Genomic DNA, 15,146 nt, shown 5'->3' with positions numbered 1-15,146 from the left:
ACACACACACACACCCCTATACTATGTATACTTCCATATATCAGTTCTTTCTCTGGAGGTCTATAGGACCTCCAGATGCTCTGGAGGAGCATCTTCCTTCATAGGTTCTTTGTAGTTAATCTGAATATTTGTAATTCTCAAAATAACTTATTCATTCACAGTTATTCTTCAAATAATATTGCTGCTACTGTATCCAACATTCCCTTGGTTCTGCTCATTTCATTCTTCATTATTTCATGGAAGTTTTCCATGTTTTTCTAAAACCAACCTGCTCATCATTTCTTATATCACAGGAGTATCTCATTTTTTTTAAATTTAATTTTATTGTTTTTGTACTTTCTATATATTATCTTATTTGATGCTAACAATAACCTTGTGAAGTAGTACCTCATTTATAGATGAAGAAATCAAGGCTTAGAGTGCTTAAATGACTTTATCTAACATCATGCCACTAGTACTAGAAGCAAGGAGCCTAACTTTCAAACTACAAATCCAGTGTTCTTTCCATTAAACCAAACTGTGATACAGGCCAGTTAGTTCACAACCAGTTACTAATCTAAAACACAAAGCCCATTATTTCAGTCAAATCCCTGAAAAGTATCTACTAAGCAATAGGGACTATTCTTCTTCCATATCCAAGACCTCATGGCACTGGTACAACGAGGGAACAGAGTGATCATAACACAGTCCTTTCCCTCTGCCATCAACTCCAATTTCCGAGGTGTTTACTTGTTTCTTTTTTAGCAAAAGGGATGCAGAACAGCAATACTAGGTGGATGAGTATATAATTTTCAACATATGCAGGGAAATGTGGCATGGCATAGTAGATTGGCCTTGGAGTCAGAAAGATCTGAGTACAAACCCTGCATCTAACACATAATAGCTGTTTCCATGGATGAGATTTAACTTCTTGGTGCTCCAAGAAATTTTTTAAGACTATAAGTTAAAGATTTGAGTTACCAAGATGCATCAGTTGAGAGTGTTTCTACACTAGGAATATGCCAATGAAGTTAAATAGGGTGGACCCTTTCCATCTGGAGGTGGAAATCCCTGTTTATTCCACCTCCTCCCCACCCCCCACTCCCCACAAAAAAAACAAAACAAAACAAAAAAAAAAAAACCAAAGGCATCTTGATTTACCTGGCCAAAAGGAAACCATCTGGCTCATGTCTTAAGGTTTAGATTGTCTCTTCCCTTTAGGTAAGTAAGGGCATTTCCCCTTCACCTTCCTAAAAAAGGATTTTACAGAAATATTTGCATCAGTGGAAGGAATCTCCATTCTAGGAGCTGCCTACACCAATAAAATTACATATCTGGAATAGAAAAATGAAAATACCAGCTGCTTTAGCCACACAAAGCACTCTCGGCTTGCTTGCCTGGGAAGGTCAGGCTCATATATTTCACTCAACCTCTGCTTCCCACAACACCAGCCTTGGCCTGTACTGGCACAATTTCCAGTCAGCTCATTTCAGGCCACCTGAGACCTCCATGGGTTCAATAAGTCCTCTGTATGAATGAATGTCAACCTTCTGGCAACTTCCACATTCTCAAGATAGAAAGAAACAGATACTAATATACACTAATTCTGACAATTAGGTGGGTCAGGGGAGTGACTCAGCACCACAAATTCTCCTGCAGGTTGTACCACTCCAGTAAATCCTAGGAATAGAAGATGGTCAGATAGGATGTACAAGTTATATTAGCACAAATTCCCCAAAGTTTTTCCATCAGCCAACTAGGCAACAGTTATTCAGAACTACTGTTCTAATACAGATCAAGATCCAATTGGGATGGCTACTCCTTAGCAATATGCTAGGGTATTTAGGCAGGCCCTTTTTTAAAAAATAAATTTTTATTGATATATTCTATTTTTATATCACCTACATTTACCACTAGTATCCTTCTCCATCACCTCCCAGAGAGCCATCCTTTGTAATAAAAAGATTTTTAAAAGAGGAAGAAAAAAATTCCACAAAACTAGCAACATAACCAAAAAGTTTAAAGCTATATGCACTCTCATATCCATGGTTCCCTTTGTCTGCAAGGAAGCATAGTGAAGGTGTCTTTTCATATTTCTTCTTTGGAGTCAAGTTTGATCATTACATTTTCACAGCATTCAGTTTTATTTTATTCTGAACTTAGCCACAAAATAAAATGGATATTTCCATATACATAGTAGAAGAGAAAAAGAGGACTGCACATAAAACCGAAGTTTTCTATTATGTACAGACTGCTTATCTTTTAAAGTATGTAAGTTCAACCTGTAGCTTTCAAAGCTGCTCTGCTTGTCAGTGCTTCTTTCTGGCCTTCCTTGTTTTCTTCTCTGAATTTAAAAAAAAAAAGATGTCTCAATGACTTTTTTTCCTTTATTTTCACTCCATTCAGTTGATTGTTTTGTCACAGTTTTTTCTATTTACATTGTCTTAGTTACTGGTTTCTTTTGTTTTTTTTTTAATAAAATTTTGATATCTTGCTTTTACATTGCCTAAATTTCTCCCCTGCCCTCCGAGAATCCTCCTATGTAACAAAGATTATTTTTAAAGAAAAAAAAAGGAAAGAAAAGAAAAAGTCAACAAAACCAACTAAAATGTCAAAAAAAAAATCTGAAAATATATGCAGTGTTCTGTACCCACAGACCTCCCCCTGCAAAGGAGTGGAGAAGAGGGGCCATACTTGCTTACTCTGTGTAATTTTGCAACATTTGTTTTCTATGCTTTTGTCATGGTTGTTCTTTTCATTTACAATGCTATAGCCACTATGTATGTTGTTTATATTGTGTATAATAGTTTTCCTGGCTCTGCTTACTTATTTTTTATCAGTTCACATAAGTCTTCCCAGGTTCAACGAAGCAATAAACACAGTGTTCCAAAAGTCTTGGTGTAGTTTAAAATTTTGGGAACACCCTGCATTTTGGTGTGCATAGGTCACATGTCTCGCACTGCTCTGGGTTAAAGGATAGGGACACTTTAGTAACTTTATTTACATAATTCCAAATTGTGCAATTTCTTTTACTGCTGGCTTGGAGTTTCTTTTCTACAGCTAAAGTTGCCCTGTATCAAGACAGCTAACAAATCCTAAAAATGACAAAAGAAGCAGCCCATTTTTAATATGATAGCTCCTTATTTAGGAGTAGAAAAAAGGGCTGAGGATGCCCTAAACCTAATTTCTAAAATTGTAGATGAGATACCTGGTACACACTGCTTTCAGCCCATCTGGTAATACAAGCATAACAAGCTTCCTTATAACAAAGCCAAAAAAACCCGAATAAATGAAAGTTCTATTTACAACCAATGGAGACGGGAAAGCATAGAACAATTTCAATGAAGCTAAAGATAGAGAAGGACTCATCTCTCAGATTGCGGAAAATCAGCTTCCACATTATATTCTCTTTCATTTCAGGTACCCTAGAAATAAACCTTCACCCTCTTTCATGCCCCTGGATCTAATAGGACTGAGAGGGGTTGAGATGGAAGAGAACACTAGGAAAGCACAAATAAAGCTATTCATAAAAACCTACAGTGAATAGGTTTTCTTACTACAAATCTGAACTTAGCAAATTCTTATAGTGACTATCAGTTATTTCTTCTTTTATCGAATTTCCACATTTGACAGTATGGTATCCTAAAATTACAGTAAATTAACTAGGACTGTTCCCAATGGATTCAAAGGTGAAACAAATGAAACTGAAATAAAGGGGCCATATATAAGACTGTGTATAATAGTTTCCCTGGCTGCCCTTCAGATCATTTTTAGAGCAACTGGGAAAACCATGCCCCTTCTCTAGTCTCTATAGCCTTATTATCAGCAGAAAAGTAGAGAATTGGGTGAGAAAGGGCTTATGGACTACTTTCACAACTTATACAAAGACAGGAGAATCCAGAGCAGTATCCTTGGGGGTGGGGGTGGGGGTGGGGGGGAAGAGACATCATTTGTTTCCAAATCAATGATACACATATTAGTATCTTAAGATATTTCAAATGCTTCATTTCTTTAAAAAATCTGTTTAAAATAAAATTCTTCTGGTGTATCACTTTCCATGAACTAGCAACAGTTACAAGGAAACCAAATCTCCACTCCTTGTTAGATATTTACTCTACTGCTGAAGCTTCTCAAATCAAAATCTTCAAAGATATCAAAATCATGAAGGTAGCCACTCCATTATAACAGAGTGATCAGAGCTTCTGGCTGGAAGTGAACAGCAGGTACAAATACATTCTAAAAAAATAACTATCTTTTCACAAAGTAGTATTCCCAAGTAATAAGTTAAATAAGGAAAATGAAAAAATAATCCAGATCCAATAGAAAGCAGAATTATTTTACATCTACTGGTTTTCCCCAAAATTTTCAAGAGACAGCAATTATTTCTTAAGTCTAAAAATATTATTTGGCTTGAGATACTTAAAATAGAAGAGGCCGACTAAATCAACATGACTTTGCTACACAGAGAAGCATGACTGCCTCCAAGAAATAGCAAATATTGATATTGCAGAGAGCCATGAAAGACAATAAAAGAAAGTCCCACTAAAAGATCTTTGGGAAGAGATAAAAGACAAAGGGCCTAGACTTCTCCCTCCCCACCAGAACTGCTCCCAAACACAGAATGCTGAGGTTTGTTTTTGTTGTTTTTTAAATCCATTCATTAGTTATGCTGGATTTGCAATTCTTAAGGTAAGATAATATGTAATCCATTAAAGAAGGAGTAAAATTCAAATACTTTAAAATGTAGATTATTTCTTCCAATTAAGTAGTTCTATTTTTTTCTTTTGGATTTTTGGAGTAAACAACTTGAAGAATCAGAAATGCCAAAAATTAATATTTTCATTTAACATTTATAGCATATTAATATAACATAGAGTTCTCACAGTAAGAACTTCAGAGACATATGAAGAAACATTCTCCTATCAATGTAATGCCCAATCATGACTTCAGGATATTGATGGTGAAGCATCCTTCCAGCCTCTCTGCAGAGAGGTAATTGACAAGTTATGTATAGAAAATATCATACATTTTCAGACATGGCCAATGTATTAATTATTTTGCTTGATTTGACTTATTTGTAACAAGGGAGATTCTATTACCAGGAAGAAGTCATCGTAGGGGGCAGCTAGGTGGCTCAGTGGAAAGAGCTCCAGCCTTGGAGTCAGGAGGACCTAAGTTCAAATCTGACCTCAGACACTTGACACTTACTAGGTGTGTGACCCTGGGTAAGTCACCTAATCCCAATTGCCTCACCAAAAAGCCAAAAAAAAAAAGAGAGAGAGAGAGAGAAGTCATTGTGAAGTGACAGTGGCCTTCACTTGACAACATATCAGGTAGGAATGTCTTCCCACCTTCTCTCTTTCCTCCTCTGAAGTGACACTGGGCACAAAGCCTAGGGAAGGCAGCCTCCAATCCTCCCTATCCATAGTCACAGACATGCTCTGCCTGATTCTCTGCCCAAGCATCTGAGTTTGATCCCTCTCTTTCTATTTATCAGAGCCACGGACCCAGCAACAGCTTTATACATCTTGAGTCTGGCTCAATCCTGATGTCAGCTTGAACAGAAAGAACAACCCAGAACCCTGGAACGATTTTAAGTCTCAATAATCACTACAAGTTCTACTAGATTAATATGGATTATAGCAAACTGAAGGAAAAAGGCCTAAAATTCTAAATGAAAATTATCCTTTTTAAAGTTGTTCAGAAGGTTTTTCTAAAAGTCATCCACACAACTAAACATTCAATCATGAAATGTTGGATCTTCCTTCATATTGCACCAAATGCATGTGGGGTTTAACAGATGAATAAATGTGACACTTGGAAAAAAAAAAAGAAAATGACAGTGATGTTAAAAAGAAAAAAAGAAGAGCGCATCAATAAAACACTAAAACCATACCAGTAAACTAGTTGAAGTACAGCAATTTTGGAGGGTGGGTGGAGATGGAGAACAGAGAATATGAAGCATATTGCAAAATCAACAGCTCCAGAAGACTTTAAACTGTTAGTTTCCACCAACACAAATGCTGCTTTCTAAAGGAGGCTTGAGAACTAAGAAGAACATGGGGAACATCAAAGAGAATTCCTGAGAAATGAAAACATGAAGAGAGCTGAATATTTTCATTTGTACAACTATAGTCCCACTCCACCTATCCATCACTTTCAATCATTTAGAACACAATCTAGAACCCAGAAGAAAACAAAGTAAGTCCACGAGCTTTACTTAGTCTCTTAGGTCTTTCCCTTTTCACAGACTATTTACTCTTATTTTACATATCATTCTTATCTTGTTTTTGATTCCACGGCACTATTTGTGGAGAGAGTAAAGACAGGATGCAGACATTTTCTCATTCTATTAAATTCCTGTTCATGTAATAACAAATTCTCCATAGAAAGTCCACCCAATGTGCTGACAGCTTTTCTCTCCATCTCTGCATGCCAGGGCCAGCACAAAGGCTGGTTATTTGTCACTGATACACAACCAACCCATATCCATCTCCAATTATATGTGTGTGTATATGTTTATACACACACACACACACATCTTAGAAGATATTTTTATGCTGTTTCTTGTGTATAATTCTTTGTTAGCAGTATTTTTAGACACTTTTATATCCAAATACATCATCTCATTGCCCTTTGAATGATGCAAGATCTTGATTTTTTTGGAGATTGTAGTGGTCACAATTATGATGCATCACTAAAGAATATTGGTGTTAAAAAGATAAGTTTTTTTAAAATTTGGATTGTTCTAAGTGCTATGCAATTTACAAAATGCATTACAGCCTTATTCAGTTCTGGGCTCTATTTATTACATGCATGCAATATCTGTCCAAGATAGAAGTACTAATAGATCAACTCAATGGGGTTGTACACTCAACAGCACAGTATAGTCTAGACACTTGGTTTTTCCTGTGTGGGTTTTCAGGCTAAATCTCATTTAGGAGATTCTGCAATGTTCTAGGGTGCAGTCAACAATATTCTCCACAAAAAGGAATATCTGAAGAGCCTCACCATCTAAAGGGAATCCCTCTCCCATTTGGACTGTGTACTGAACACCTTCCATGTAGCAAACACCTTTGGTGAACAGCCAACTCCCTATTTCAATCAATATTAATAATCAGAGGATCAAACAAAATTATTTCTATTGTTACATATATCAAGGAATTTGTACGACCTTTATTAAAAATAAGTTTTATTGGTGCCTTTTGCTTTACCATTAGTCATTTCCAGATACACTCTTCTCTCCTCACCCCTCACCCCCCAATCAAACCTTCCCTTATAAGTAAGAAAAAGTTAAATGAAAACAACCGATGATGCCTGGGTCTAATGGTGATTGCAGCTCTCTAATTCTATGATCCAGAGCCTCACTACGTTTTACCTGGACTACTTAGCTGGTCTCCCTGCTTCCAGTTTTTCCTTTCTCCAATTCAGCTACCACAGAAGTACCAAAATAATCTTTGTGATACACAGGTCTGACCATGTTACTTTCTCGCTTGATAACCTTCAGTGGTGACCTCTTGCTTGTAGGATAAAACACAAACTCTACAGTATTGAAGGCCTTCCACAACCAGATTCCAACCTACCTTTTTAGCCTTATTTCATACTGTGACCATGCATATCCAATCCATCACCAAATCTTATAATTTCTTTCCCCACGATATTTCTCACATACATTCTATGTCCCCTTCTCTCCACTTACAGCTACCTCTCTAGTTCAAGCCCTCATTACCTCTTACCTGGACTACTAAAATATCCCAGGCACCTGCCTTAAGACTCTCTATACTCCGATCCATTCTCCACTCAATTGCCAAAGTGATTTTCCACATCACCTCCTTGTTCAATAAACTCCAAGGGCTCTCTGTTAGGTCTAAGATAAAATATAATCTTCCATTTGGCATTTAAAACTCTTCACAAACTGGCTTCTTCCTATCTTTCTAATCTGCTTCCATATTACTCCCCTGCACACACTCCACAATGTGGCTATGCCGGCCTACTGTCTGTTCTTCACACAACACGCCATGCCTCACACTGGCCATCCCCCGTGCCTGAAATGCTCTCCCTCCTAACCTTCACCTCTTTGGATCCCCTACTTCCTTCAGATTCAGTTCAAGTGTCGTCTCCTGCAGGAGGCCTTGCCCAGTTCTTCAGCTGCTAATGCTTTTCCTTCTGAGGCTGCCTTCTTTCTACTCTGTATGTATCTCCATGGTGTCTCTCCCTTTAGAAGCTTGTTGAGTCCAAGGACTGTTTTTGCTCTTTCTTTGTATCCCCTGTGTTTAGCACAATGGCTGGCATACAGTAAGCATTTAATACACACTTATTTTGGCCAGGTGTGATGGGACACACCTGCAGTCCCTGCTACTGGGCAGGCTGAGGCTGGTGGATTGCTTGAGTTCAGGACTTCTGAGATGCAGCAGGGCTAGAGGTGATCACGTCTGGAATCAACATGGCAAGCCCCTGGAAGTAGAGACACACCAGGCTGCCTGAGGAGGAGTAAACCAGTCCAGGTCAGAAAAACAGAGTAGGTTAAAGTTTCTGTGCAGATTAGAATTGAGATTGGGCCTGTGAGTGATCACGCTATTCCAGCCTGGGCTAGATGGAGAGACTCAGTCTCCAAAAAAATAGCATTCTGACTGACTGTCTGATTATGCATCCATAGTCCTCCTTCTGCCAAGCCATGTCTCATTATCTGTTCTCTGGAACCAAAACTGTTCACTACAATTACTTAAAGTATTTAGTACTCTTTTCACTTAAATTACTATATATATTACCATGTAGTATTATACAATATATAACTACCATATACACCATATATAGTCATGTATATTTTTGTGTCACTCTTTGACATAAGTCTTCCCATTTTTTTCTGAATTTCCCATATTTGTAATTTCTTATGGTACAATAACATTCCATTACATTAACATATCACAATTTGTTCAATCATTACCCAACTGATGGGCACCCACTTTCTTGCCAAGTTTTTGCTACAACAAAAAGTGTTGGTATGAGTATTTCCCTATATATGTGGCCTGCCTGTTTTATTTCCTTAAGAGTACAGGCGCAGCTAAGATAATTTCAAAAGATTCATGATGGAAAATGCTATCCACATCCAGAGAAAGAACTGCAGAGTCTGAATGCATATTGAAGCATATTATTTTCTCTTTCTCTTGTTGTTCTTTGTTTTCCTTTCTCATGGTTTTTCCCTTTTGCTCTGATTCTTTCACATAACTAATATGGAAACATGTTTAATATGATCATACACGTATAGCCTATATCAGATTGCATGCCATCTTGGGGAGGGGGAGTGGAGGAAGGGGGTGAAATTTAGAACTCAAAATCATATAAAAGTGAATGTTGAAAACTAAAAATAAATTAATTAATTTTTTAAAAAATAGTACAGGCTCAGTAGTAGAATCATTGGGTCAAGGTATGATCTTTACATATACATGGTAGACACCTTGCTGGACAGGCTTTAAAGCTAAAGTTTACTCTACCACATCAAATGCTTTTTTAGAGTCAAATGATAAACTGGGTAATAGATCTTCTGTTCTGTGCCTTTCAATCAACTGTGTAGCTATAAGGACGTGGTCTTCTATAAAATACTGTTTGCAAAAGCATAATTTTTTCCCTTTTTTAATTCAGGATGATATCGATATTATTCATTCAAGTGAAGATACAATGATGATAAAGTACTAGACATATAGATCAGCAGTTACAGATTTACTCATAACTGCATGTATGTTTTTCTGAATCTTTTTGTGTCTTGCCCTCTTCTTTTGGATACATGGACAACTGACGCTTCAATGCGCTCAAAACTGCTGCCTCTAGCTGAGGACTCTTCTACTCATACTTGGTCCAGTCTGCTGTTCTTTCTTTTTTTTTTTTAAGTATCATTTCTACTTCTTCATTTGGTGCACAGGTGACATGGATATTGAGTTCAAACATGGAGATTCACAGTAATTAATGAAGAAAATAATTTGTTAAAAATATCCAGACATATCTTTTCCACTTTTCATCTATTTGTTGTCCTTTTTGTTTCATCCTTAATTGTTTTTTGGTATGATCTGACTTAACTGGTTTTCCAGCCAAGCTTATTTCCACTGGTTTATGAGGTGATAATGTTCCTAATCTTCTATTGTTTTTGTTTTTGAAACTAAATTCATATTCTAAATGAGCACTGTCATTTTCTATCCTTTTCTGTTTAACCCAGAAATAAAGTATTTACAAGTCAAAAAGCCGTTTCTAGGATCTTTGGGACTTCTTGTTCAATCAATCAACAAGTACTTATTAAGCACCTATTACAACAAGTACTGTTATAGGATGGGACAAGAATGAAATAATTCCTGATCCCATGGAGTTTATATCTACTGTTGTGCCAATGGCTTTGATAGACTGAAATTCCATAGCAAATGATCATAGCTTGTGTTGATATTTGTTCCTTAATGCAATTTTCATATTTTTAAAGTCAAAAGCTTATCAAGTTAAAACAGAGCTATTTTAATCACAGATTTCCTCTTCTCATCTTTCTTATAATTTAGTCCTGATTTTGCTCTCAAGTTGATAGTTTAATTAGACATAGAAGATTCAGAAATGATTCCCCAAAGTGGTAATTAGTTTTTTCTATCTGTTAAAACAGTCAATTTCATTTTTTGTGATGTTATTCAATATCACCATGTCCAGTGTCTTCTATCTTCTTGAAATATTCATAATAATTAGGTATGAGGCTTCAGGCAGTCTACAAACATTTGGTCACTTTTATTTCTTGCACCTGAGACATATTTTCCAACATTTTTTCCACGTCCTCTATTATACTTATCTTCATATTTATATTCAGATTAAATTTGGTAAGTCTTATTAAGTTTTACTTAGGAATGATTCCTCTACCTGTTGACACATAAACTGCAACAGTCTTCAAGGTGGTTTTTTCATTTATGCTCATCAAGGACACTACAAGAAAGATGACCATTAAATCATGTTTCTTGTTAACTTCAGACACATGATAAAATTAACTCTGCAAATTCCTTTATTTGCCTCTTTAAGGAAGGCCTGTGAGTCGTCATTCCATTTTGTTACAACTTCTTTCTTCGAGTTTCATTTACAGTGAAAATGTCAGTATTGACATAATCCAGTTCCTCCAAACGTATGTTCAACCTTTATCACTGGACAAGGATCTTTCGTCTAGACTACAAAGTTAGATTAGTGCTCATAAATGATCTAAGAACTATGTAATTCTTAGCAATCTCTGCATCCTTTTCAACCACTCTGACACTGTCACTCTTGAAGTATAAGGGGACCAAGCAGAATTGACGGTTGTTTTGTATTTTCCTTTGTTTCATGGGTTGCCATGGCAAAACAACTCATCAGCTAATGGCCAGTCTTCTAGTGATAAGCCTCTCCATATTTAGTCAGGCTGGTCTCTTGACAGCAGATACAGCCTTATACTAGGACTACAATCAAAACATTCTCAGCATGCTAGAACCCTTGCATTCCACTGACATATCCTTCAAGAAGCCCAGGTCATCCATGCCACCATGAAGCATCTAAATAGTATTTTTTGTGGAGCACATTAGAAGCTATAAATTTAAAGCTAAGAATCAGGTACAATGAGGAGAAGTCACAAAAACTATAAAAAGCAGACATAAGAACTCAAGAAGCATAGCAGTAGGGGCAAACAGTGTTACATACCTTGATAACTTCTAAAGGCAATGGATAATAGTATAATAATTTTCCTAATAATGACACTATGTAGTTAAGAAAGGGCTAAATCATGTTTGGTCTATCTGTTTTGAAACACAGGCAAGTATGTAATTTAAAAAAGATTTTAATTTTTAAAAAAGTGATGTTTTAAAAATTTGACACTTAAAGGGATAAGCATCAGTTACCTAGAAAATTCATTTACAAGGCACATTACATTCACCAACAATGTCAGATAAATGAAGTGTAACTGAAGTGATACCAAGAACAAGCTCTCTGTTTGTATTAAATCACCATCTGAATATTTTTATCTAAGTATAACTGATATGCTGGTCAAAAACCTTGAGAAAGTCAATCGATACTCTTTACAGACATGTTCATCCTGAATGCTCACATCATTAGAGAACACAAATGGTGTGAGCACAAACACGTGGCTTCACAGGGACAAACATCCTCCTCTAGAACTTCTCAGTCTCACCTTCGAACAATGGACTGCTGAAGATTCTTGCAGGCGGTGAGGGACTCTCCTGTAAACATGTGGCACATGACGAGCCCAAGGCAGCTGCCCATGAATGACATCACAGCATCTGCCTGCAGAGTACCACTTCGGGAGATGATACAGAGGCGCTGAAGGGAAGAGCAATGACTCAGAGCCTGGAAGAATTGAGCATTCGCACTGAAGTAGGGCTGCTCTAGTCTGAAAGAAAAGAAGATGAGCTATGACTCTAGATAGAGAGAATAAGTCTAAAACACGAGTAAACAGATAGAGCCAGTAAATTCAGGCACACAGAACGATAGAATGTTAGCACTTAAAGGGATGTTAGAGATTAAAATTCATTCAACCACTCATTTTACTGATGAAAACACTGAGTCTCAGAGAGGGAAGTGACTTGCCCGTGATCCCTTAACAGCAATAGTTGGGGATGGAACCCACATCTCTTCCTCCCAGATGCAGTGCTCTTTTCACTACACTGTACTGTTTAAGATAACGCACAACTAAGCAATAATGGATTCTAAGACCGAGAGTGTCAAGGTATAAAATAGATACAATAATATCTATAATACTTACCCCACAAGATTGTCTTCAGTGGACAATCTTAATAGAACTATCTATTTAAAAGAAGATAATCTATTTAGTAAAGTGATTTGCAAAACTTAAAATGTGATCAGCTACTGATTATTATAATTAATAAGAAGTAAATAATAATAGCTAAAATATAATACACTTTAGAAGGTAGATGGATTAATAAAATGTTTACTTGTGAAGAAGACTTCATTATTCAAAACTATTTTTAAATAACTTTGGGCCACCAATATGATGGGCAAATTTTAATTCAGTGCTATTAATTCAGGATTTTACAAAAAAAAAAAGGAGACAGCTAAAAAGCAAGCCAAGGAAAAACTGCTCCACTGAAACACAAGTTTTAAAATGTTCTTTACCCATCCCATAGTACTTCTGACAAGAGTACAGTGGCTATGTGTGGTGATAAATTGAGTTCTTCATTTCAAATATTCAAAGTTTCCTAGAGTCTATGGGTCTTTAAAGTTCCAAACTAACTGTGGTTTTTTCCCACATGTCAAAAAGCACGTCAAACTTATGAAAATTCATGGTCCATTAGTACATCATCAACTGTTCCCATCCTCAGAACCTACAGCAGCATACCTATCCATCTTATACCACATACCATAAGTAATATAGTTTCTGAAATCAGAGAGTTGTATACTATGGACAGAAACCCAGCTAGAGTCACTTCGATCTGAGACATTCCACTATGATATAACACCAGTCTTAGTTTATGAAGGACCAATAAACTAAGTTAAAGTTTGATAAATAAGATCCAATGGAAATTTTAGATTGCTCATTTCTTGCAGCAAACTGAGAATGTCAAGAAACAGAAACAGAGGATTATGCTGATGAACTGTCCTGTGGGGACAACTATAAAGGGAAAGTTTCTTCCTTAAGGAATTAGTACAAAAGGCCCAACACCCAAACTGATCTCAAGCAACCTTGCTAACCACCAGGGAGGACTAGAGGGAATAGCAGTAAAAAACAAGGTTGCTTTTTAATCCACAGACTTGAGGGAGAACAAAAATGTTTCAAAAATACCCACACACGTACTGAAAGTTCAACTACAACAAATATAATAGACATTAAAACAATTCCTTGGGCTTCAAAACGAAGGAATAGAGCTAGGAAGATTTAGTTTCCAATTTCCACCTAGTCATTAATGCATTGGGAAAATGCCAATAAGTCACTTTACTCTTTGTGACTCAGTCAGTGAAGATGGAATGACTTTAAAATCCAGACCAATTTCAATTAAAAACAGGCACTGCTTAACTATTACATGTGCAAATAAGTTGAAAGTAGGACCCGTCCTATACCTTAACAACATCATTAATTATATCAAAAAAGTGAAAAACCGAAAAGTATTTGAGGTGAAGAATCTTAAATTACATCTTATACAACTTGTCATAAGGGACTAAAATTAGTTAGCACCTGGTAAATTTCTACTGCAATTTCTAAAAATCACAACAGTCACTCCTACCAAAGCAACATATTTGGAAAAGGGATCAGCTGAAGTATATTAGCAATTGTCTAAGCTTCACTGAAGGAACGAAAAATAACAAGAAGGTTCCATAACTTCCCAATTCCATTGCTATCAAATTTTTGCACTTTTTTCATAAAATTGTCTATAGGCTACGCCTTACCCTCTAATTTTTAATTAACAAATTCACCATATAACCTTTATTCCATCTTTCTGCTGCATTTTTCCACATACCCTGCAGCTTACTGTGTGCTCTTGAGAGCAAAGACTGTGCCACTCCTCTATCTGTATCCCTAGCATTTCAGCATGACGCTTTTTCATTCGTTCATTGATAGCTCCACAAAATATTAGAGCTAGAAGGGACCTCTGAAATCATCTAATCCAGCAGTCAGCAAATTACTGCCTGTGCTTGTACTCCCCTCTACCCTTCCAGGCTAAGAATGGTTTTTACATTTTTAAATAAAGCCTTACCACGGATTTGGCCCTCGGCATCAATGATCTAATCCAATCTTCTCATTTTACAGATGAGGAAGCTGAGAAAAGTTAAGGAACTTACTGAAGGTCTTAGTGCTAATTTATTGAGAAGCAGTGAAAGGAAGACAGATGGGCCATATACCTCTTTAAAAAAACAGTAAAATGATTTCATTAAGTCTGAACTTAGGGAAAGAACACATCTAAATGGACTATCAACTCAAATATAAGAAAACTATCTAACTCAGGCAGGGTGCATGGAGTAAATAATGGTCATATCTACCCCCTCTACATGCCTGACGTTCAAGAAATCAATTCAGCTTTAAAAGATGTATTTACCATGTTAGATGCAGTTGCTATATCATTTTCCTTAACTGTTTCTGTTACAAGGGAGGATTCTATTTTGTGTTCAGAAGAAGAGGCAGGGGAAGGGGAGAAGGAATACATAGGAAAATGACT

The 15,146-nt window shown here is 36.6% G+C and overlaps 1 protein-coding gene across 7 annotated transcripts in view; it reads right to left on the bottom strand.

Moving 5' to 3' along the window:
• FBXL18 (F-box and leucine rich repeat protein 18) overlaps positions 1-15,146 on the bottom strand; it is a 72,677-nt gene that overhangs the window by 25,106 nt on the left and 32,425 nt on the right. For 4 of the 7 annotated variants that reach the window (XR_003570245.1, XM_027875068.1, XM_027875066.1 and 1 more), the window contains exon 4: positions 12,149-12,367. The exons of 1 other annotated variant lie outside the window; for it this stretch is intronic. Coding sequence is in view for 5 of the 6 variants with exons in the window: in XM_027875068.1 (XP_027730869.1) it covers positions 12,149-12,367 (219 nt within the window). In the remaining variant the exon portion in view is untranslated. Of the gene's footprint in view, positions 1-1,140; positions 1,230-8,253; positions 8,460-12,148; positions 12,368-15,146 lie in introns of those variants that run through there. 2 more of the 7 variants (XM_027875070.1, XM_027875069.1) reach the window with 2 other exon arrangements.

Source organism: Vombatus ursinus, unplaced genomic scaffold (assembly GCF_900497805.2).
Source record: "Vombatus ursinus unplaced genomic scaffold, bare-nosed wombat genome assembly UNPS02014807.1, whole genome shotgun sequence".
Lineage (NCBI taxonomy): Eukaryota > Metazoa > Chordata > Mammalia > Diprotodontia > Vombatidae > Vombatus > Vombatus ursinus.
The sequence above is the reverse complement of the archived record's forward strand: the minus strand, read 5'-3'. Positions and strand labels throughout refer to the sequence as shown.